We start from the raw sequence: 21,960 nt of genomic DNA, 5'->3' as shown, positions 1-21,960 counted from the left end.
CTGAGGCTTGGCCAAGGGCCTAACCATAAGCTGTTGCTAGCAGGTTACTAAGGTTATTAAGAGGCTAGATCGGTGAGCTGTGGGGCACCCCGACTTAGCTATGCATCAAACAGCACAAATTGAGACACCCTAGTGAGATATCACCTCATGTTTTTTAGGGAGGCTATCATAAAAACAAGGAAACATATTGAAGATGTGAAGAAATTGGAGCTCTTGTGCACTGTTGGTGTGAATCTAAAGTCATGGAACAGTACGGAAAATAGTATAAACAGGTGCTTCCCAAAAAACTTAAAACAGAATCTGCATCTGATCCCGCAGTCTCACTTCTGACTATTAAAAAAAAAATTGAAATCAGGATCTTGAGGAGAGGAAGGCACTCTCGTTCTTTACAGCGTCCCTTACATCTGCTAAGATATGAAACAACCTACTGTCAATCAGCAGACAGTGGGTGAAAAAATGGTGGCACGCACACACCATAGGATGTTACCAGTCTTAAAAAAAGAAAGGAATCCCCCCATGTGCAACGTGAAGGAACCTGGGGTACATTATGCTAAGTGAAAGAATTCATTCTCGGAAAGAGAGGTACTGCATGGTCCCACTTCTATGAAGTATCTGAAACAGATTCATAGAGTCAAAGACTGGAATCAAAGACTGGTTATCAGGGGCCAGTGGTAGTTGGAAATGGGGACTTGTTTATGGCAGATGAATAAATTCTAGAGATCCTGTGTATGGCATTGTTCCTATAGTTAACAATTCTATGTTAATGAAAAATCTAAGAGTAGATTTTATATTGTGTTCTATACATATCACACACACACACACACACACACACACACACCGCACATTTTGAGAAATTATTACTAACAGGTGCTAATAATTGGAGTTGCCTGAAAGTGGCAGAGACTTTTTAATGTCCATTAGCTAATGGTTAAAGGGTGGGTCGAGATCAAATGAATAGAGGGAAAAATAGACTTCATATACTGACCCCAGCAAATCCCGTTAAAACCTTTGAAAGCTTATAGCACCACCTACTGTTTCTTTTTTCATCAAAAATAATTTATTTTATTTTTAAAAATTTTTTATTGGCGTATTATATTCAAACATCATAATGGGGTAAAAAACTTGTGTGTGCATACATGCACACATCTCTGATTTAACCCCTACACAATTCCCACCCCATTCCCTCCCCGTCCCTCCTTCCCTTGCTCGGCTTAGTGGTTGACTTCGATATGTTTAAGTACATTGTGTGTTTTAGAGATTTTCCTCTTCCCCCCTCCTTTCTCCTCCTTTAGGTTGTCTTGTTTGCTCCTCTATAGGAGTTCCTTTTTCAAGAGTTCCTCCTATGACCCATTTCTCCCTAACTCTCACATATTAAGGAAAGCATCTGATTTCTTATTTTTTGTGACTGATTGATCTCACTTAGCATAATGTCCTCCAGTTCCATCCATTTCCCTGAAAATGATGTAATTGAGTTTTTTTTTTAATGGCTGAGTAAAATTCCATTGTGTACATATCCCACAGTTTTGTAATCCATTCATCTGTTGATGGACATCTTGGCTGGTTCCATAGTTTGGCTATCACCAAACTATGTTTCAAAAAAAATATTTTTTGCGGTACTAGGGATTGAACCCCCAGTGTCATTCTACCTCCGAGCTACACTCTCAGCCATATTTTTTATTCTTTTTTTTGAGACAGAGTCTCACTAAATTACAAGGGCCACACTAAATAGCTGAGGCTGGCCGTGAACCTGTGATCCTTCTGTCTCAGCCTCCCAATCACTGGGATTACGAGTGTTTGCTACCATGCCTGGCTCAAAACAAAAACTTCTTTCTGTTAAAAGTCAGGGCTTAATTTTTTGAGAGTATTTAAGAGAAGCAAGAGTCCGTAGTCAAAGGGCTGTAATTCTGTGCAGTGATAGAGGGACTTTAAAAATGTGACCGTCCAATGATACTTCGTGTTGTTTATAGCATTTTTAATAATAGCTCTGAACTTCTGGTGTGTGAACTACTGTTACAAGATTAGGGAAGGGAAATAGTAATAATAATAATTGATTGGCGACTGCTTATAGGCTATATACTGCTCTTAGTACCTATTGTGAATTTCATTATTTAATCACCACCATAACTCTGTGAGAGAGGTATTATATGTATTCTACAGATGAAAACACCGAAGCGAGGGAAGTAACTTAGCCACGGGCACACACCTCGTAAGTATCAGAGCTGGTATCAAGCTCAGTACTTCGATTCACTAGAGAGTAAGTATCTGGGATTTTCAAGGAGATCATTCTCCCCCGTGGATCAGAACCTCACATATATCTGTCAGCAAGGCACAGCAGCAGTGTGATTCACTTTCTTTTTATATCTATGTCCAAGAATATATTTTATTTTATTTTATTATTTATTTATTTATTTATTTATTTATTTATTTATTTATTTATGTGGTACTGGGGTTCCTAGAAGCCCTTCTACCTCCGGACTACACTCCCAGACCTATTTTATACTTTTTATTTGGAAACAGGGTCTCCTAAGCCAGCGCGGCTGGCTTCGAACCTGCGCGATCCTCCTGTCTCCGCCTCCCAAGCACGGGGATTACAAGCGTGTGCCATCACACCCGGTGAATATATTTTATTTTTTTATGGTACTGGGGATTAAACCCAGAGACATTCTACCTCTGAGCTATACCCCCAGCCCTATTTTGTTTTGTAAATTGTGAAGAGCCTCACTAAGTTGTTAAGGCTGGTCTCGAACCTGTGAACCTCCTGCCTCAACCTGCCAAGTACTGGCATGACAAGTATGCACCACCATGCCTGGCTCAAAAATATAGTTTGTAGCCGGGAGTGGTGGTGCACGCTTGTAATCCCAGCATTTGAGAGGCTGAGACAGGAAGATCGCGATTTGTGGCTAGCTTCAGCTACTTAGTGAGGGAGACGCTGTTTCAAAATAAAAAATAAATAACAAAAAATAGCCAGGCGTGGTGGTGTACGCTTGTAATCCCTGCATTTGGGGTGCGGAGACAAGAGAATCGCGCAGGTTCGAAGCCAGCCTCGCTGGCTTAAGGGACCCTGTTTCCAAGTAAAAAAAATATAAAATAGGTCCGGAGTGTAGCCCGGAGGTAGAAGGGTTCCATCCCCAGTACCACCAAAAAAAAAAAAAAAAAAAAAAAAAAATTTAATTAATTAATTAAAATAAAAAATAGGGCTGGGGGTATAGTTCGGAGGTGGAATGCCCCTGGGTTCCATCTCCAGTATTACCAAAAAAAAAAAAAAAAAAAATATATATATATATATATATATATATATATATATATATATATATAGTTTGTACATACAGGTGATATAAAGAGTAATCATAGCCAACACTTATATACCAAGTGCCAGGCATTTACATTTCTAAGTACTTTACATAAAATTAATCCATTTATTCTTCTCTACCTCCCCTCCCAAAGTACTATTTTAATCCCACTTTGACATGTAAGAAAATAGTTACGTAACTACCCAAGATCCCTCAACTAGGAAATGACGGAAGCAAGACTGTGCCCAGATATCGTGGCTATGAGTCTGCGAACTGTTCAATAGTGCTTAGAAAAAGCTATTTTAAAATGGCACAAGTAGGCGGGCATGGTGGCGCACTCCAGGAATCCCAGTACTTGGGAGTTTGAGACGGGAGGATCTCAGATTGGAGGCCAACCTCCAACAATTTAGTGGGACCCTCAGCAACTTAGTGAGATCCTGTTTTAAAATAAAAAATCTAAACTCTAAAAACAGGAATGGGGGTGTAGCTCAGAGGTACAGTACTCCTGGGTTCAATCCCCAGTAGCACAAAAACAAAAGTAAAACAACAACAACAATAGTCCAAGTGTATTTGGATAGAACAGGAATCACAGGGTCTGCAGAAAGATGCTCAGATCTGGAAAACCTTTGAAGCTGGAGAGGAAATGGCTAAATTTTAGGAAAGACATATTTGTTTCCTGTTTTTAGTATCACAAATAATTCTGCATTAAATGTCTCCCTGGGGACTCTTGGTAGCACTTTTCTAGGTAGTTATAGAGGGATATGGATTTAAAAATGGCTTTATTACACCGGGTGTGGTGGCGCACACTTGTGATCCCGGTACTTGGGAGGCTGAGACGGGAGGATGGCAGGTTTGGGGCCAGCCTCATCTACTTAGTGAGGCCCTCTGCAACTTAGTGAGACCCTGTTTCAAAATAAAGGATAAAAAATAGGTCTGAGGTGTAAGTGTAAGGTCAGAGGTAGAATGGCCCTGGGTTCAATCTTCAGTAGTGCAAAAAAAAAAAAATGGCTGTACCAACATGTTTTAATTCTTTTTTTCTTTTGTCATTTTAAGGGAGTTTTATTTATTTTTTCTTAAGTGTTTCTAGAATTTCTAGGCCATTGAGGATTATTGGCAGTAATACAAGTTAAGCAACATTGGTTGCTTATTACTACTAAGACATGGAGAATCTACATGTTTACCAAAGAAACATCCTTTACTACTATAGAAACGAATACCTTATCAAATAATTTGTTCTGCTGGTAAACACATTCCAGGCTGGAGTGTGGGGATTGTGGCAGCTGGTGCCATCTAGTGGTTAGACTAATCCCTGCCTCCTAGAGGTTCTGACTTCAAACTGCAGAAAAATTACTCCCCACCGTGTGGGTCTAGTTCAGAAGGAAGGAGAGCGCGCGCGCGCGCGCGCGCGCGCGCGCGCGCGCGTGTGTGTGTGTGTGTGTGTGTGTGTGTGTGTGTGTGTGTCCATGCAGGAACCCGCACATTACAACGTAGCCCGTGTGGTCGGTGGGTTGGGTCGGAACTCTGCCCCGTGCTGGCCTCAGCCCCCTCTTGTCCTTAATCCTCTTCTCCGCAGCTGCTGTCCTGTGTCCTGGGCTGTGTGGGAGCTGTGGGGATCTTCTGAGACTATTTTGAGTTGGAGAGCACCAGCTGAGCCTCACAAACAGGGTGGGAAGGGAGCCAGTGATGTGTTTGGGGTGAGAAGAGAAAGCCCAAACAGTGATCTCAGTTTTGCAAAATCCATTTGCCTTTGCTCCTTACTGACTCGTGTTGACCTCGGTGCCACTGTTGAGGTCACCTTGTTCTTCTTTGTTTTTCCCCCTCTTCTTCAGATCCTTTAAGGTCTCCATCATCAGATGCTAGCCCACCTCCCGCATCCCTCTGTGAGAGGCCGCCGCGCTCAGTCATCCTCTCCTGTCCCACAGACTCATGCTTGGGACTTGCTTCATGTGTCTCTCCCTCTGAAATTATTAGTCCCATTCCTTATACCCCTACTGCAGCCTTCGTGCTTTTACATACCTTTTGAAATTCAGAAGACCACAAACTCAAGCCCTTTGGGGAACTTTTATTATTTACCCCCCAGCATTCTTGGCATGTCATCAAATAATGTTTCTCAACCAGGTGTGGTGGCGCACGCTTGTAATCCCAGCACTTGGGAAGCTGAGACAGGAGGATTGCAGGATAGAGGGCGGCCTCAGCAACCCAGGCAGACCCTGTTTCAGAGCAAATACAAAAATAGCTGGGGTTATGAGTTGGGCGTGGTGGTGCACGCTTGTTATCCCAGTATTTGGGAGGCTGAGACTGGAGGATCGTGGTTCACGGACAGCCTCAGCTACTTGGTGAGGCCCTCTGCAACTCAGTGAGACCTGGTTTCAGAATAAAGAATAAAAAATTGGGCAGGGGGTGTAGCTCGGAGGTCGAATGCCCCTGGGTTCCATCCCCAAACCCGCAAAAAAAAAAAAAAATAGCTGGGGTTATAGCTCAGAGGTAGGATGCCTCTGGGTTCATTTCCCAGCAAATGTACACACACACACACACACACACACACACACACACACACACACACACAGTTTCCTATTCCTATGTAAATATTCCATCACTTACTTATTCATTCTTCCTTATGTTATTTTCCTTGTCTAGAATATAAATTCTGCTCACTCCTCAAGTGCCACCCACTCAACTAAGCCAAACGTAGTTTACTCTTGTTTTCATTCATTTATTCCTTCTCTGTGATTGGCTACCACTGAGAGTCTTGGACTGCCTACACGTTCCCGTGTGTTTGTGAACTCTGTTAAACTTCTTTTGATCTCTGGTAAACTGTAAACTGCATGAGGACAGCGACTATTTTTGGTAATTCTTTGATATTTTCCAAAATTATGTGCACATTCCCCCATTCACTGCAGCTGAGCTCATTTCCATTGTCTCCTGAGTGGTCCTAACAGTCACCTCACTCGATGAGAAAGCCGATGGCCATGTCACGAAGCACTGATTTTTGCATCCACAATCTTATTTAAAGCTTCGAGCTCTGAGCCGGGCGTGGTGGGCACGCTTGTAATCCCTGCGCTTGGGAGGCAGAGACAGGAGGATCGCGCAGGTTCGAAGCCAGCCGCACTGGCTTAAGAGACCCTGTTTCTAAATAAAAATATAAAAATAGGTCTGGAAGTGTAACCTGGAGGTAGAAGGGCTTCCAGGAACCCCAGTACCACCAAAAATAAACAAATAAAAAATAAAACTTCGAGCTCTGCGTAGAATGCTAAACATTCTATAGATCTGAACAGTTGGGCTCAGAAATGTTCAGAAAGTGGTGTCGTGTCTCAGTAGTTAATAAATCAGCATATGGACTCAGGCACACCTGGCACAGAGATCCATACCCTTCGTCCCGCCTCCGCGGCTCCACTGAGTTTCGGACCTTGCGTTTGTGGTGTCCTGGAGTGATGCCGGGCTCTGCCCCAAGGAGCCAGCGTGGACTTCACCTGCAGTGATGCGCTTCCTCCTTATTCCCTGCTTCATGCAGAAGTGGAAAAACTTCTTCAGCCACAGATTGCGTGACACATTAAGTAAATCAAACTGCCCACGTGCCTCCCCCACCCCACTTTTTCACTGTATTAAGAGTCACTCTCACTCCGGGCGTGGTGGCGCACGCTTGTAATCCCCGCACTTGGGAGGCGGAGACAGGAGGATCACACAGGTTCGAAGCCAGCTGGGCTGGCTTAAGAGACCTTGTTTCCAAATAAAAATATAAAATAGGTCTGGGATTGTAGCCCGGAGGTAGAAGGGTTTCCAGGAACCCCAGTACCACCAAAAAAAAAAAAAAAAAAAAAAAAAAAATCACTCTCTCCCTTCCTTCCTTTCCATTTATCTTCCTTTCTTTTTTTTTTTTTTTTTTTGTTTTTGGTACTAGGGATTGAACCCAGGGGATTCTACCCTTTTCTTTTTTTTTTTTTTTAATATTTCAACAGTCTCGCTAAGTTACCACATACTAGCCTTGAACTTGTGACCCTCCTGTCTCAGCCTCCCAAGGACTGGGATTACAGGCCCGTGCCGCCGTGCCAGGCTCATCTCTTAATATAGAGTAACTCTGGGCCCCGAAACCCTGAGGTGCTTCACAGTGCCTGAGTGCCCTGCCTCCTGTGCGCTCACTTTGGGGCTGTAAAGGATCTCCCGGGAGCTCTTTGTGTAACTGTCCCAGGGAATGCCCAGATAACTTGGTACCAACGTGGATTTGTCCTACTGTGTCTCCGCTGCAGGGGTTCCGAGCAAGCCCTCGGCATATCCGAAGGCGCGTTGCGGCCGCGGCTGCTGCTGCCCGTCTGGAAGAAGTGAAGCCGGCGGTGGAAGCTCACCAGCAGAGTGAGCAAGACACGCCCGTGAAGAAGAGAAGGATCAAGAAAAACAGCCGGGTCCAGCCAGAATTCTACCAGTCCGTTCAAGGCGCTTCAACCAGGAGGCCTGTAAGTAGAGGGCTGTGAGCTGTAAGGACATCCAACACACTGTCCAATGGTGTGGTCCGTCTTTCTGAGCCCAAAATTATTTTCGGGTCACATGATTGGCTTATCACAGTCATTTGTTGTTATGCCCAACGTGTGCCCTGTGAGTTCCAGCGAGGGAGTGTCTGCTGGAAGGCGCCAGGCAGGGAGTTTTCAGAGAAGCTAGAGTTATTGCTGTCAGGCCGACTGATAGAGACTGGGTCTAGAGTGAGGACAGGCTGTAGAGTCAGCAAGCCGAGGCGCGGGAGTGGCGAGATCCGAGTTGGCCGAGAGGGCGGCTGCGAAGCCACCAAGTGTCAGGCCATCGATCCTTCATCATCTAACGGAACTACTGCATATGTGATAAGCCACTGACCTAAGTGTTATTATGTTGGTTTTGACTGTGTATTTAGATATGAGTATCTTTATTCAGGATTAATAAAACAGAAGCTATCTAAGTAGAATTTGGTAGTTAGGTATAGAGGCACATGCCTGTAATCCTAGTATTTGGGAAGCTGAGACTGGAGGGTCACAGGTTCAAGAACAGCCTGAGCATTGAAATAGGCCAGGAGGAGCCAGGAGGGCCGGAGGGGCTGGCTTCTGCTCGGCGGTGGTCGCTCAGCCCTCCAGGGGCTTCTCGGCCAGGAGGGCCTGCGCTTGCCCCTTGCAGGTGGCCCGGGGTGACTTGGAAGGGCCTTCTCAGATGAGACCTTTAGGTGTTCAAAGCAGCACTGCGTCCTTCCTAACCCAGCGCGGTGTCTCTACTGGCTGCGGTGCTGCCTTCCCTGGGAAACTTGGGGAGCTGCTCTCCATCTCCTCCTCACTGCCGCAGCAGATTGTTAGGTGTCTCCCATTGTTTTTCTCCACGAGGTTCTGCACATGGACTTTTAAGCCAAGGCTGTAGTAATAAAGAATTGGGGGCTTAGAAAGTGCCATTAAAAAAAAACAAGCTAGGTGTGGTCTGTGGTGGTCAATGCCTATAATCCCAGTACTTGGGAAGCTGAGACAGGAGGATCGCACAGGTTCAAAGCCAGCCTCAACTACTTAGTGAGGCTCTCAGCAACTTAGTGAGACCCTGTTTCAAAATAAAATAGAAAATAGGTCTGGGAGTGTAGCCTGGAGGTAGAAAGCCTCTGGGTTCCACCCCCAGTACCACCAAACAAACAAACAAACAATCAAAGCTGGGGGTATAGCTCAAAGGTAGACTGTTTCTGGGTTCAATCCTCAATACTACACACACACACACACACAAACACACACACACACACACACTCATAACTGTAATAATTTTACATTGCTTTTTCATTAAAATAAGTACCCATGAGGTTCATCCCTATGCTAGAGGGAGCCTGTTATCATTTCTTGTGCCTGCCTAGGGGAGCCATCAGATTTGACTTGAGAATGTTCTGTACGTGTCATTAAAACAGGGCCACCGTCCTTAGGGGTCACGGTATGGCAGGCACACGAGAGTGTTGTGAGGCCAGCAGAATGAGACTCAGTCACCAGGCCAGGAGCGATAGTGAGGAGCCAAAATCCTTTAGAGAAAAGGGCCTGTTTATCATCATCCAGTCATGACTTAAGTATAGTGATGCATGGCTCGATGATGGTGGGATGTTCTGAGCAATGCAGCCTTAGTTGATTTCACTGTTGTGCAAACAGAGAGTGTCTTGTACAAACCCAGAGGGTAACGGCAGCAGACTATACCTAGAACATAGACAGCACATGGCCCGGCCTGTTGCCTCTCCAGCCATGATGGACAAAACAACATGAGATTAAATCAGGCCCCAGAGAAAGTGATGCAATCAGGAGTCGTGGTAACCATGGTGTGCGTGAGGCTTCTGCCCGGGGTAACAAAGCACGCATGTTGTTTTGTAGTAAACTTCTTTTGATGAGTGGAAGGAATACACCCTAAAATAATGGTTAAAAGTATAGCATATATATAAGCCCATAACATAGTCATTTATTATCAGCATCAAGCACTATACACTTTATAGTGTTGTATGTGCTGTGCTTTTATGGTTTCTTAGCTGTTTTACATAACACCACATACACATGAATAATGCATTGCACAAGATATTACAATGTGATGTCACTAGGTGCTGAGAATTTTTGGATCCTTCATCATCTAACAGAACTACTGCATATGTGATATGCCACTGACCTAAATGTTATTATGTTGGTTTTGACTGTGTGTTTAGATATGAGTATCTTTTTCAGGATTAATAAAACAGAGGCTATCTAAGTAGAATTTGGTAGTTGGGTGTGGAGGCACATGCCTGTAATTCTAGTATTTGGGAGGCTGAGACTGGAGGGTCGCAGGTTTAAGAACAGCCTGAGCAGTGAAATGAGGCTCTCAGCAACCTAGCAAAACCCTGTTTCAAAACAAAAAAATAATAGCCGGGCGTGGTGGCGCACACTTGTAATCCCAGTACTTTAAAAGGCTGAGACAGGAGGATCGCACAGGTTGAAAGCCAGCCTCAGCTACTTAGTGAGGCTCTCAGCAACTTAGTGAGACCCTGTTTGCAAATAAAATACAAAATAGGTCTGGGAGTATAGCCCGGAAGTAGAAAGGCCCTGGGTTCCACCCCTAGCACCACAAAAAAGAAAAAGAAGAAGAAGAAGGAGGAGGAGGAAGAGGAGGAGGAGGAGGAGGAGGAGGAGGAGAAGGAGAAGGAGAAGGAGAAGGAGAAGGAGAAGGAGAAGAAAAGAAAAAAAGAATTTGGTATTGATCTAGATAAATAGAAAACAAATTTCTTTCTTCAATAAATATATGCTTTTTATACATTAATAAAGGATATTACATACATATTAGTAACTAACTCTTAGTGAGAGCTTAGTGTATGACAGGTATAATTCTATGTCATTGACTAAACAATCTTCTGAGATGGATGTTAATGGTATCCCCAATTTTTTCAATAATGAAACTTAGGCCCAGAGAGGGTAAATAACTTGCCTAAGGTGACCCAGTTGTTTGGGACAGAACTCAGGGTTTGGAGGCAGGCAGCCCGCTCCCAGCGCTAGCTTCTTTACTCTTACCTTTCTCTAGTACCTGGTGTCTAGGAATTCAGTTGAGTCAGTGGGCCGATATGCAAACAAGTAAGTGTGACGCATGTTTTGTGCTCTGAGAGTACTATGGTGGAGCTTGGCACTAGGCACTATGGAAGCATCTTGGGTGGCCATAAATATGTATAGATAAGCAGACACATGAGAGGAATTCTGAAAGATTAAATTTTTTTTTAAATCCAAAGCCGGGCGTGGTGGTGCACACGTGTAACATCAGCATTCGGGAGGCTGAGACTGGAGGATCGCGGTTCACTGACAACCTCAGCTACTTAGTGAGGCCCTCTGCAACTCAGTGAGACCTTGTTTCAAAATAAAGAACAAAACATAGGGCTGGGGGTAGGATGCCCCTGGGTTCCATCCCTAGTACCGAAAAAAATAAAAAAATAAAAAAGAAAAAAATTGTTATCCAGTGGAAAGAGAAAGTAGTTTGAAAGAACATATACGGAAGCACAGAGGAGTGAAAGGGCGTGGCGGCGGCGGTGAATAGCCTGAGAGTGGTCCCCATAGATGAGACTGGGCCAGACAGGGTCCGATGAGGCCTATGTATGATGTGTTAGGAGCTTGTGTGTTATGTTAAATCATTGAAATTCTGTGATGGGATAGGGAAGTCAGGGAATATTAAATATTAAAACTTTTAATTAAATATTAAAAATTTAAATACTTTTATTGGTGCATTGAAATTGTGCATCGTAGTGAGGTTCAAGGTGGTACAGACACGTGCACACGGCACTTGGTGAGATCCAGCTAACTCTTTCCTTCCACTCGCCCCATGTGGGTCAGGACGGGGAGGCCAGCGGTTATTGTCAAAGTTCAGAACCCTCAGCTGCCACGCTGTCTCATTAGCCCTCACGTGACCGTGACCGCCTGGGTTGATACGACATACCTTCGTTCCTCTGTGACTTTGAGCCCAGTGTCCACTTTGTCCTTGAGCGTGTATCCTCACTCTGTCTCATGGACTCCGGGTTACCAAGTCTTTTCTGATCCTTCCTACCAGATTGAGCTGCCCTTCGCTTTGACCCTCAGCGCCGAGTCTCAGGGGAAAAGGTGGGCTTAGCAGTACCACCCATGTGGGTTCAAATCCCGCTCTGTGTATCTGGTATATCTGCTGGAAACAGTTGGCACACTTAGTGGGTTTAACTAAAGAGAGGTTTTTTTTTGTTTTGTTTTGTTTTGGTGGTACTGGGAGTGGAACCCAGGGGCTTTTCTACCACTGGGCTATCCTCCCAGACCTCTTTTCTTTTTTATTTGGAAACAGGGTCTCACTAAGTTGCTGAGAGCCTCACTAAGTAGCTGAGGCTGGCTTCGAACCCGTGTGATCCTCCTGTGTCAGCCTCCCAAGCGCAGGGATTACAAGCGTGCGCCGCCATGCCTGGCTACTAAAGAGAGTTTGATGAAGGGACTTTTCCAGTTCTGCGGTGGGCTGAGGTGCGTCACCAGTCTCCATGTGGAGCCTCCTCCTGACCACTCTGGGCTGGGGAGCTAGAGGAGGCAGAGATCTTACTGGATCCTGCTGGGAAGCGCTGGACAGGGAAGAGCCCTTCCACAGGAGCTGGGGCCGTGGAACGCAGCTACCTCCAGACCCCAGTTATTCAGAAGGAGCCGAGTGGTGGATGTAGCACCTTTTAGCCCCTGCTAGAGGGTCTTCCTGCTGGCGTCGCTTGTTGACCCAGCTCACTGAAAGCCCAAGGGCAGAGGAGCCTTGGCCATGCAGACCACGGAGCTGAGCCTCCCCTGGACAGAGCAGGCAGAGATGGGCAGGGCAACTGAGAGGAGGACAGGCATAGCGGAGAACTGCGCACTGTGGTCACCTTGGCCAGGCTGTTAAACTCTCTGAGGCTTGGGTTTCACATTGTAAGTGATGCTCACAATAGCTATCTGGTAGAGTGTGAGGATGAACTGCACCAGCGGGGAAAGACATCGCCTGGCCATCTGCTTAGAATGTCGCTCAGTAAATGGTCCTTCCTTCCTTTCCTCCTTTCGCCTCCACCGTAGGTCGCTTTTTGAGGCCACATCATCTGGTTCAGAATGTCTCCTGACATCTCGCATCTGAATGCACTTAACTGATTAAGTGAGTGCATGATATTTACATGTGAATTATAGCATAGCACATGAGTGGCACATGGTAAGCGCTATGAGAATTCAGAAAATGGAGAGGGCGTTCCCCCCAATCCCAGTAGGGCGGTTAGGCGATATCCATTATAGTAGAGTTGGGATTAAGCTGATGTTTAAAGTGCGGGTGGGACCTGGCTGGGCAGCGGATCGTGGGTGTTGGGAAGTGGAGAAGCAAAGGTATGGAGAACTATGTGGGTACAGGGATTTATAGGCGAGAAGTACAAAATGAAGCAGGAAGAAGAGGCTGGGGCCAAAACATTACAGATGCACCGACTTAAACTTTACTTTTTGGGCTTCATAGAGTCACTAGGATGATTAAGTCTGATGGTTTTAGGAAGACTAAGTATGGTCAGGGAGAGCCAGGAGACCAGGGCGGGACAGCTCAGCGAGCACCGCGGCAGGCTGCGTGGGAGGTGACTGGGGCCACACGTGGCCCTAAAGCCTGGCACCGCTGCTGGTGTCTGACTCCACTGCTGACGGGAATCTGAGGGATCTACTGTGTCTTCCGAAGGAGCACTTGGAGGGCAGCGAGATTTGAAGGTGGGAAACAGCAGTGCAGGCTTGGAGGGAAACTGTATTCGGGGTGATGTATTTTAGAGCAGGTGAAGCTCGCTTCCTCCCTCTGACTACATCGCCTGTCATCGTTGTCATGGAGACCAGAAATTGTGAAAGTCAGTAGAGGAGGCTGTTGGCTTCTTGGGTACTGTGATTCATGAGCAGTCTTCTAGAACTTACAGCAGCCTCGGTGGACACTGAAGCTTTGTGTTCTCGAATGGATTTGGCTAGGAGCCATCAGTAGTATCTGCTGGGGCCACCATGTTCTAGAGGTGCCCAAAGCCAGTTCTTTTTCCATCTCACACATTTGTAGAAAGTTGCTGTTAGCTCCAGCTGTGGCTTGGCGATGGACTACAAAGAGATTGGCTGTGGTCATTTAGGATTGTTATTATTGTTGTTGTTGTTGTTGTTATTATTATTATTATTATTATTATTATTATTAGTGGTGTGGTACTGGGGTTCCTGGAAACCCTTCTACCTCCGGGCTATACTCCCAGACCTATTTTATATTTTTATTTGGGAACAGGGTCTCTTAAAGCCCAGCGCGGATGGCTTCGAATCAGCATGATCCTCCTGTCTTAGCCTCCCAAGCACGGGGATTACAAGTGTGTGCCACCACGCCCAGCTAGGATTATTTGAATGATTATTCGTGCGAAGCCCTCCAGGCGTTTCTAGTGGCTAAGTCAGGAGCCCATGAGTGCGGAAGACTGCAACAGAAGTAGCTGCAGAGAAGATGGATCAGAACACGTGGCTGCGCAGTTTCAGCAGAACTGCAGTCTGTCCTCTTGATGAAGTCCCACGGGGAATGGGTTACACCTTCGCATATTTGGCTCTATAACCCATGCACATATTCTGAATTCATAATTTATACTCAATATACCTTTAAGGATTTGTAATGAGGATCACTAATGTAAACTTAATTAATAATACATGTATTTTTTTTTATTTCACTCCCTTGGAGAATGAGATGTCTCAAAGGGCAAGTAAACAAAAAAATAATTGTCCTGGTTTTTTCTTGGGATATGTCTTGGGATTTGTACCATATATTAAGATCTGCAGCTGGGATGCTTAGACATTTTTAAAGATTGTCGAGCAAAAAAAAAAAAAAAATTAGAAGCTGAGGTTGGTGTGATGGCACACACCTGTAATCCCAGTACTTGGGAGGCTGAGACAGGAGAATCGCAAGTTTAAGGCCGATCTCAGAAACTTAATGAGGTCCTTAGCAATTTAGTGAACCCCCGTTTCAAAATAAAAATTAAGCCGGGCGTGGTGGCGCACACTTGTAATCCCTGTGCTGGGAGGCAGAGAGAGGAGGATCACGCAGGTTCGAAGCCAGCCGCGCGCGCTGGCTTAAGAGACCCTGTTTCCAAATAAAAATATAAAAACAGGTCTGGGAGTTTAGCCCGGAGGTAGAAGGGCTTCCAGGAACCCCAGTACCACCAAAAAATAAAAAATAAATACATATTTAGATAGGTCTAAAGGTCTAGCTCAGAGGTAGAATGCCTCTGGGCTCAATTCCTCATACCTCCCCCACACCAAAAAGAAAAAAAAGAAAGAAAGAAAAAAGAAAATTAGATCCAGATCTCCCTTTGGGCTTTAGTATTTTGAAATCACAAGGCTTTTTTGTTTGTTTGTTTTATGGATCCTAAAATCTTCCAACATCCTCATCACAATGAGAACTTTCATTTATTGCGTAGTTACTTCATTGGCAGTATTCCAGATGGTTCTCTGTGCTCTTCTGCCCCCCTCCCCCTTAATCTTCCTGGAAGCAACTCTCTGGGGGTAGGCGCTCACTTTCCAGAGGAGGAGACTTGTCAAGGTCGCCTAGCTAGTAGCTAAGGGAGCCAGTATTTAAACCCGGCACTCTTGACTTGAGAAGGAGGAATAAAAAAATGGGAAGTCCCAAATGATCACATCCTTAGAGCTACAGGTCTATCTCAATCCTCCTGAAGTATTGAATCACTTCGAGTCTCGGTATTTCTACTTGCATAGATGGGCATATATATGTATATGTATATGTATATGTATATGTATATGTATATGTATATGTATATGTATGATCTTTGGGTTTTTCAACTATCAGTGAGCACAAACCTCTTTTTGCCATGCATCTTTTTGGGCTGCTTTTCTGTGCCAGGGCACCTGGGAGCAGCAGTGGACCTTGAGCCCTACTGCCCACTCTTAGGAATCTGGTACTGTGTAACAACTTGCAGGTTCAAGAAGTATGTGTATGTTTTGGGTTGGGAGTGAGATGCAGGGAAATAAAAGTTTAGTGTGTGAGAAAATTAGCATACTGCCTCTATTCCTGGTACATTCTAGTAATTCCAGTTTTTTGCACACTACCACAGGATTCCCTCCATTTGTGAGACCTTCTTTTTCACTTGGGTTGAAAGAATATCCGATATGACTAGCGCTCCCAGGCCGTGGCCCAAACTGTAGTTTGCTTCCTCTGCTGGCCAAATTTGGCCTGTGGCCAGCGGTCCCCTTACTTTTGAGCTACCACAAGCGAGCAGCTGCATATTGGGTCTGGCCACTTTCGCTCAGGAAGTGGAGGACAGAGAAACCCAGTACAGATAATGGTGAACGCAGAGGATGAAGCGGGGTTGGGCTGAGGGGTGGAAATAAAAACTTCTATTTAGAACATGTTCAGTCTGAAACATTTATTAGATACCCTGGTGCCTGGATATTATGTAGACATGAATCTGGATTTGGGTGTCATTAGTAGATAAATGCTATTAAACCCATGGAAGCAGAAAAGATGACCCAGGAAGTGTGTACTGACAGGGAAGAGAAGTGAGTCCTCCTGTATTAAGAATTTCGGAAGAGGATCATTAAATTGAATTGTTTGGTCTACAGCTGCCTCTGTATATATTTTAAGTTTTGCCTACAAGTTTCTCCATACACGGTGAATGATAACCTGACTTGACGTAACTTAGTGTTGTAACAAGTAAAAAGAATCTCAGCCAATCACAGCAGCTGAGCTTTGGTCAATGACAGGCAGTCAGCTGATCAAATCCGACAGAGACAAGGCAACCCCAAGCCAAGCTTCAGCCAGCCGAGCTATTGCAGTACCTCACTTCTGCTTTCTGTGTTTCTTCCTTTTCTCTAGCATTAAATAAAGCCAGCTGGTATGGTGGGATAGAGCATTCTGGCCTATCAGCTTGATCCTAATATTTCAAATAATGCCAGTTAAGATTTGCAAAACTAATCTGGGCATGGTGTTGCACGCTTGTAATCCCAGCATTTGGGAGGCTGAGATAGGAGGATCGCGGTTCACGGACAGCCTCAGCTACTACTTAGTGAGGCCCTTTGCAACTCAGTGAGACCCTGTTTCAAAATAAAGAATAAAAAATAGGGCTGGGGGCATAGCTTGGAGGCAGACTGCCCCTGGGTTCCATCCCCAATACCTCAAAAAAAAAATTGCAAAACTACATGTATTATAATTTTATTTTTTTGTGTGGTACTGGGGATACCCAGGGGCATTCTACCTCTAAGCTACACCCCCAGCCCTATTTTTTATTCTTTTATTTTGAAATAGGGTATCACTAAGTTGTGGAGGGCCTCCCTAAGTAGCTGAGGCTGGCCGAGAACCTGTGAGCCTCCTCTCAGCCTCCCAAGAATTGGGATTACATGTGTGAGCCACCTCCCCTGGCCTTAGGGCATCTTTCCAGTTGAGAGCTTGCCCCAGTGTAAAAGAGACTAAATGCATGTGCTTGATCTTATTGAAAATACAGCAGGGTGTTTCTCTGCTCCCTTCCTGCTTAGATTATTAAATGGCCTTCCCCTTCCCTTTCCTTTCCAGACTTGTAGGACCAGGCAGCTTTATTTGCATAACCTCAAGACACTTCCCCTTCTGTGGAAGGCTTCACTGTACACACAGCTCACACCATGCTGTGGTTAATTAATTGGCAGATACAAAACTCTTAAAGGAAATGTTGCTCTTTGTTTTCCTTCTTGCATCTCTAGAGCATGAATTTTGAGAATAAAGTAAAAGGAAATTTAGTTTTTGCTAATGCCTGAAAAGAATTTTTATTAAATGAGGCTTTTTCTGTTTACTGAGTCTTTGCTACGTATTACTATGCCTGCTTTTTCAGGTCCTTAATTAATAGAGTCTTTGCAAAAGATTCAGTTATTACATAAATTAGCTCTTGCCAGCATAGTGGCACATGCCTGTAATCCCAGGACTTGGGAGGCTGAGATAAGAGGATCTTGGATTTAGATGACTCTGTATTTTACTTTTTCTCTTCTCTTCTCTTCTCTTCTCTTCTCTTCTCTTCTCTTCTCTTCTCTTCTCTTCCCTTCCCTTCCCTTCCCTTCCCTTCCCTTCCCCTCCCCTCCGCTATCGCTATCGCTCTATCGCGCTCTCTCTCTCTCTGTTACTGGGAGTGGAACCCAGGGGCTTTCTACCTCCGGGCTATACTCCCAGACTTATTTTCTATTTTATTTTGAAACAGGGTCTCACTAAGTTGCTGAGAACCTCACTAAGTAGCTGAGGCTGGCTTCGAACCTGTGAGATCCTCCTGTCTCAGCCTCCCAAGCTCTGGAATTACAAGTATATGCCCCCATGCTGGCTAGACTCTGTTTTAAAATAAGTAAAATGGGCCTGGGAATCTAGCTCAGTTGTAGAACCCCCTTGGGTTTAATCCCTAGAACCACACACACACAAATTTATTATCAAGCCGGGCGAGTGGCACACGCTTGTAATCCCAGCATTAGGGAGGCTGAAACAAGAGGATCATGGTTTGTGGACAGCCTCAGCCACATAGTGAGGCCCTCTGCAACTTAGTGAAACCCTGTTTCAAAATAAAGAATAAGCTGGGTGTGGTGGCCCATGCTTGTAAACCCTGCCCTTGGGGGGCGGAGACAGGAGGATTGTGTAGATTCAAAGCCAGCCTTGCTGGTTTAAGAGACCCTGTTTCCAAATAAAATATAAAAAAATAGGTCTGGGAGTATAGCCCTGAGGTAGAAGAGTTCCATTCCCCAGTACCACCAAAAAAAAAAAAAAAAAAAAAGAATAAAAAATAGGGCCAGGGTGTAGCTCTCAGAGGTAGAAGGCCCCTGGGTTCCATCCCTAGTACATGAAAAAAATATATATCAACAACAGATGTACAAATGATTGGTACACAGGAGCAGGTGGGCACATGAACTACATTGAATGAACAGTGCTAATATAGAGAGTGTTCAGTCTCCCAAACGACTCGTGCACCCAAGAGTAACTTGGTCAAGGGATTCATGGGCTGCACTTGGAGAAAAACAAGCCCGTCTTTCTAACGCATAACTCTCTTGAAGGGCAGCATTTTGACTGTGGCCAGGCCTCTCCCTATTACTGTTTTTCTTGATCTCAGGGTCACCTGTCATATAAAAAAGAAAGCCTTACATTCTTTAAGCTCCAAGCAGAAGAAACCTAAAGCATTCATATAGCCACTTGCTTTCAAAGTTTTCACGGACAACTGTTCATCAAAGGGCTGAAAATGAAGCCTGTTCAAAGACGGTCCTCTAACCAAATCATCTTTAGATTTTTCTGGAAAGACGAGTGTAATTCCTTTTGCTTCTTTAGGCAACACAACCACAGCTTTCCTTGGAATCCGGCACGGCTTGGCATTTAGTCCCCTCTGTCTGACACTCCCTGCTTCTTGATCTTTACCCTGAGTCTTACAGGTTATGATTTAAGACCATTTTCTGATGAGTCCTTGTGGGTCAATGAAGGGGATGCTAGGGCTTGTCTGATTCATTGGTTTTCCTAATGCGAGGAAAGCCCCTGCTCTACTGTTTCCATGGATTAAAGGCTCCCGTTTTTAGATAACTGCAATTAGTGTGTGTTAATTGTATTTGATAATCGCTAAGGCCATTTGATTTCTAGACTCACGGCCCCTTCTCTCTGGACCTTTTCTTCTAGGTCTAACTCTTAATTTTTCCAACCATCACCTTCTTTGAACTCTAAACCAGCTACACATGGGTATTAAAGGTTTCCCCCTGACTCTTTTGATATTGCCAGAATTTTTTTTTTCCAATTGTGGGATGATGTGTGGTTCAAAATACCAAACTATGAAAACTGAACGCATCCAGACAGATTTTAGTTTGTGTCCTGGGAGAGCATTGGATAGAGTGTGTATTTTTAACCTGACTTGACAAAACTGAGTTTCATAGAGTAAGTAAGTGGCTCAAAACTTTAAGGCTAGAGAGAAGCAAACGTACCTTATCCTTCTAATCTGTTTAGGAACGCTCTGCCTCAGATAACGCTTGGGGAATTGGGTGAGAAATCTCAGGGAGAAGAATATAGATTAGAGGAACTGCTCATCTTCCCATTGTGACTTTTCCTACGGAGTAGCTGTGTATTTTTGAGAGCCTGCTTACAATCTACGTGATCTGTACTGGCTACCCGTGGGTACCAGTATCATATTGGTACCTGTTGCGGGGGTAAAACGTGCAGGGAGAAGTAATCCCCACCACCACCACACAACACCACCACACAAACAGACAAACAGAAAAACCGTGGATTCTTGTCCACGATGAAGAATAAGTATTCATCGCTTGGACCGTTGCTGAAGATTTAAAGAAGTTTATTAAAAAGATAGAAATACAGAAAATAGAAATACAGCCCCATGCCAAGATGGCATGAGGGGATGACTCGAATGAGTACACCAAAGGGCTTACACGTGGACCGGAGTTTTATACCCATGACCTCCAACTTGTTTGCGTGACTCTGACGTAGTGAACGTCCCTGTAAGGTACCTCCCCTAGTGAGGTGTCTCCTTTCATGAAGGGCAAGGTCAAACCCTGCCCCATCCTCTCTAGCTCATCATGTAGATCTGTCTTTAGAAAGAGGAAGCCCTCTGCTCTCCTCTATTGACTAATTACTTTGAGCTAGGTTGATTTACATTGGAATAGCTGCCTGTTTTTAGGCAAAAACCAAGTCCTATCTTTACCCATGTCTGCCTCCATTTTAACACAACTATTTTGAAATATACCAATTATTTTCTTTTGAAATATATTAATAATCAGAGCTTTCCCAAATCTTCCTAGGCCATTCCCCATACTGGCACAGTACCGAGACCACTTTGGTCAAATACAGCTAAGTCCATGCTGCAGCCTCCACACCTCCGATGCAGTTATCAAATGGTAAAGCAGATAATCAACACCAATGCTGGGGCGTATCACTGGCATATCAGCAGTAACAGCATTGATCCTCCTGCTTTGCATAGCTTAGCATCACTAAGACGGAAAAGGATCAGATCCCTAGATTAATCTCGTGTTAAAAATAAGTTTAAACACCCTCATGCACTGTTGGTGGGAATGTAAAATGGTGCAGCTGCTATGGAAAGCAGCGTGGTAGTTTCTCAAAAAATTAAAAATAGAATTATTAGCAATTCCACTTCTGGACTTCCACAAAAGGATGAAAAGCAGGGTGCCGATAGCCAAAAGGTGGAAGCTACCCCAGTATCTGTCCACTGCTGGATTAATATATAAACAAAATAGGATACAATGGACCATATAATCAGGCTTTTTAAAAAGGATGGGGATTCTGGCACAATCCACAACATGTGTGAACCTGAGGACATTATACTAAGTGAAGTAAGTTATTATGCTGAGTCAAATCAGATAAACACTATATGACTTCATAACTTCATACAGCTTTAGTTTTGCAAGATGGAAAGAGTTCTGGAGATTGGCTGTTTTTTGTTTTTGGTGGTATTGCAGGGATTGAACCCAGAGGCATCCTTCCTCCGAGCTACACCCCTAACTCTATTTTTTATTCTTTATTTTGAAACACAGTCTCACTCAGTTGCCGAGGGCCTCGCTAAATATCTGAGGCTGGCCGTGAACCTGAAATCCTCCTCTCTCAACTTCCCAAGTACTAGGATTACAAGCGTGTGCCACCACTCCCGGTGAGACTGGCTGTTTTAACAATGTGAATGCACTTAATACTTGTGAATTATGCATTTAAAAACTGTTAGGATGGTAAATTTTATGTTATGTTTATTTTACCACAATTTAAAAAGTTAAGTTTGCTGGTTGTGGTGGCACACATTTGTAATCCCAGTACTTGGGAGGCTGAGACAGGAAGATCACAGGTTTGAAGCCAGCCTCAGCAATCTAGTGAGGCCCCCTGCAACTTAGTGAGTCCCTGTTTCCAAATAAAATCAAAGGCCGGGCATGGTGGCGCATGCTTGCAATCCCAGCATTTTGGAGGTTGAGACAGGAGGATCGCCCTTCGTGGCCAGCCTCAGCTACTTAGCGAGGCCCTCTGCAACTCAGTGAGACCCGGTTTCAAAATAAAGAATAAAAAATAGGGCAGAGGGTGTGGCTTGGAGGTAGAATGAACCCTGGGTTCCATCTCCAGACCCCCCCCCCACACACACACAAAGAAAAATTGTACTTATCTCAGGATTAGTTTGTGTTCTGTATAAAAATACTCTTGAGAGACTTTATGGGGGAAGTAGAAATGCTGATGTTAGGAGCTGGGATTTAGCACGGGA

General features: G+C 44.6%; 1 protein-coding gene across 4 annotated transcripts in view; it reads left to right on the top strand.

Annotated features, from left to right (window-relative positions):
* The window catches only part of DST (dystonin), a gene marked incomplete at both ends in the record, with an annotated part of 523,923 nt that overhangs the window by 62,620 nt on the left and 439,343 nt on the right, over positions 1–21,960 (top strand). For all 4 annotated transcript variants that reach the window (XM_080699914.1, XM_080699912.1, XM_080699907.1 and 1 more), the window contains one exon: positions 7,535–7,738. In XM_080699914.1, coding sequence (XP_080556040.1) covers positions 7,535–7,738 — 204 coding nt within the window. The remainder of the gene's footprint in view (positions 1–7,534; positions 7,739–21,960) is intronic.

This window comes from Muscardinus avellanarius, assembly GCF_963383645.1.
Source record: "Muscardinus avellanarius genome assembly, chromosome: 8".
NCBI lineage: Eukaryota > Metazoa > Chordata > Mammalia > Rodentia > Gliridae > Muscardinus > Muscardinus avellanarius.
The sequence above is the reverse complement of the archived record's forward strand: the minus strand, read 5'-3'. Positions and strand labels throughout refer to the sequence as shown.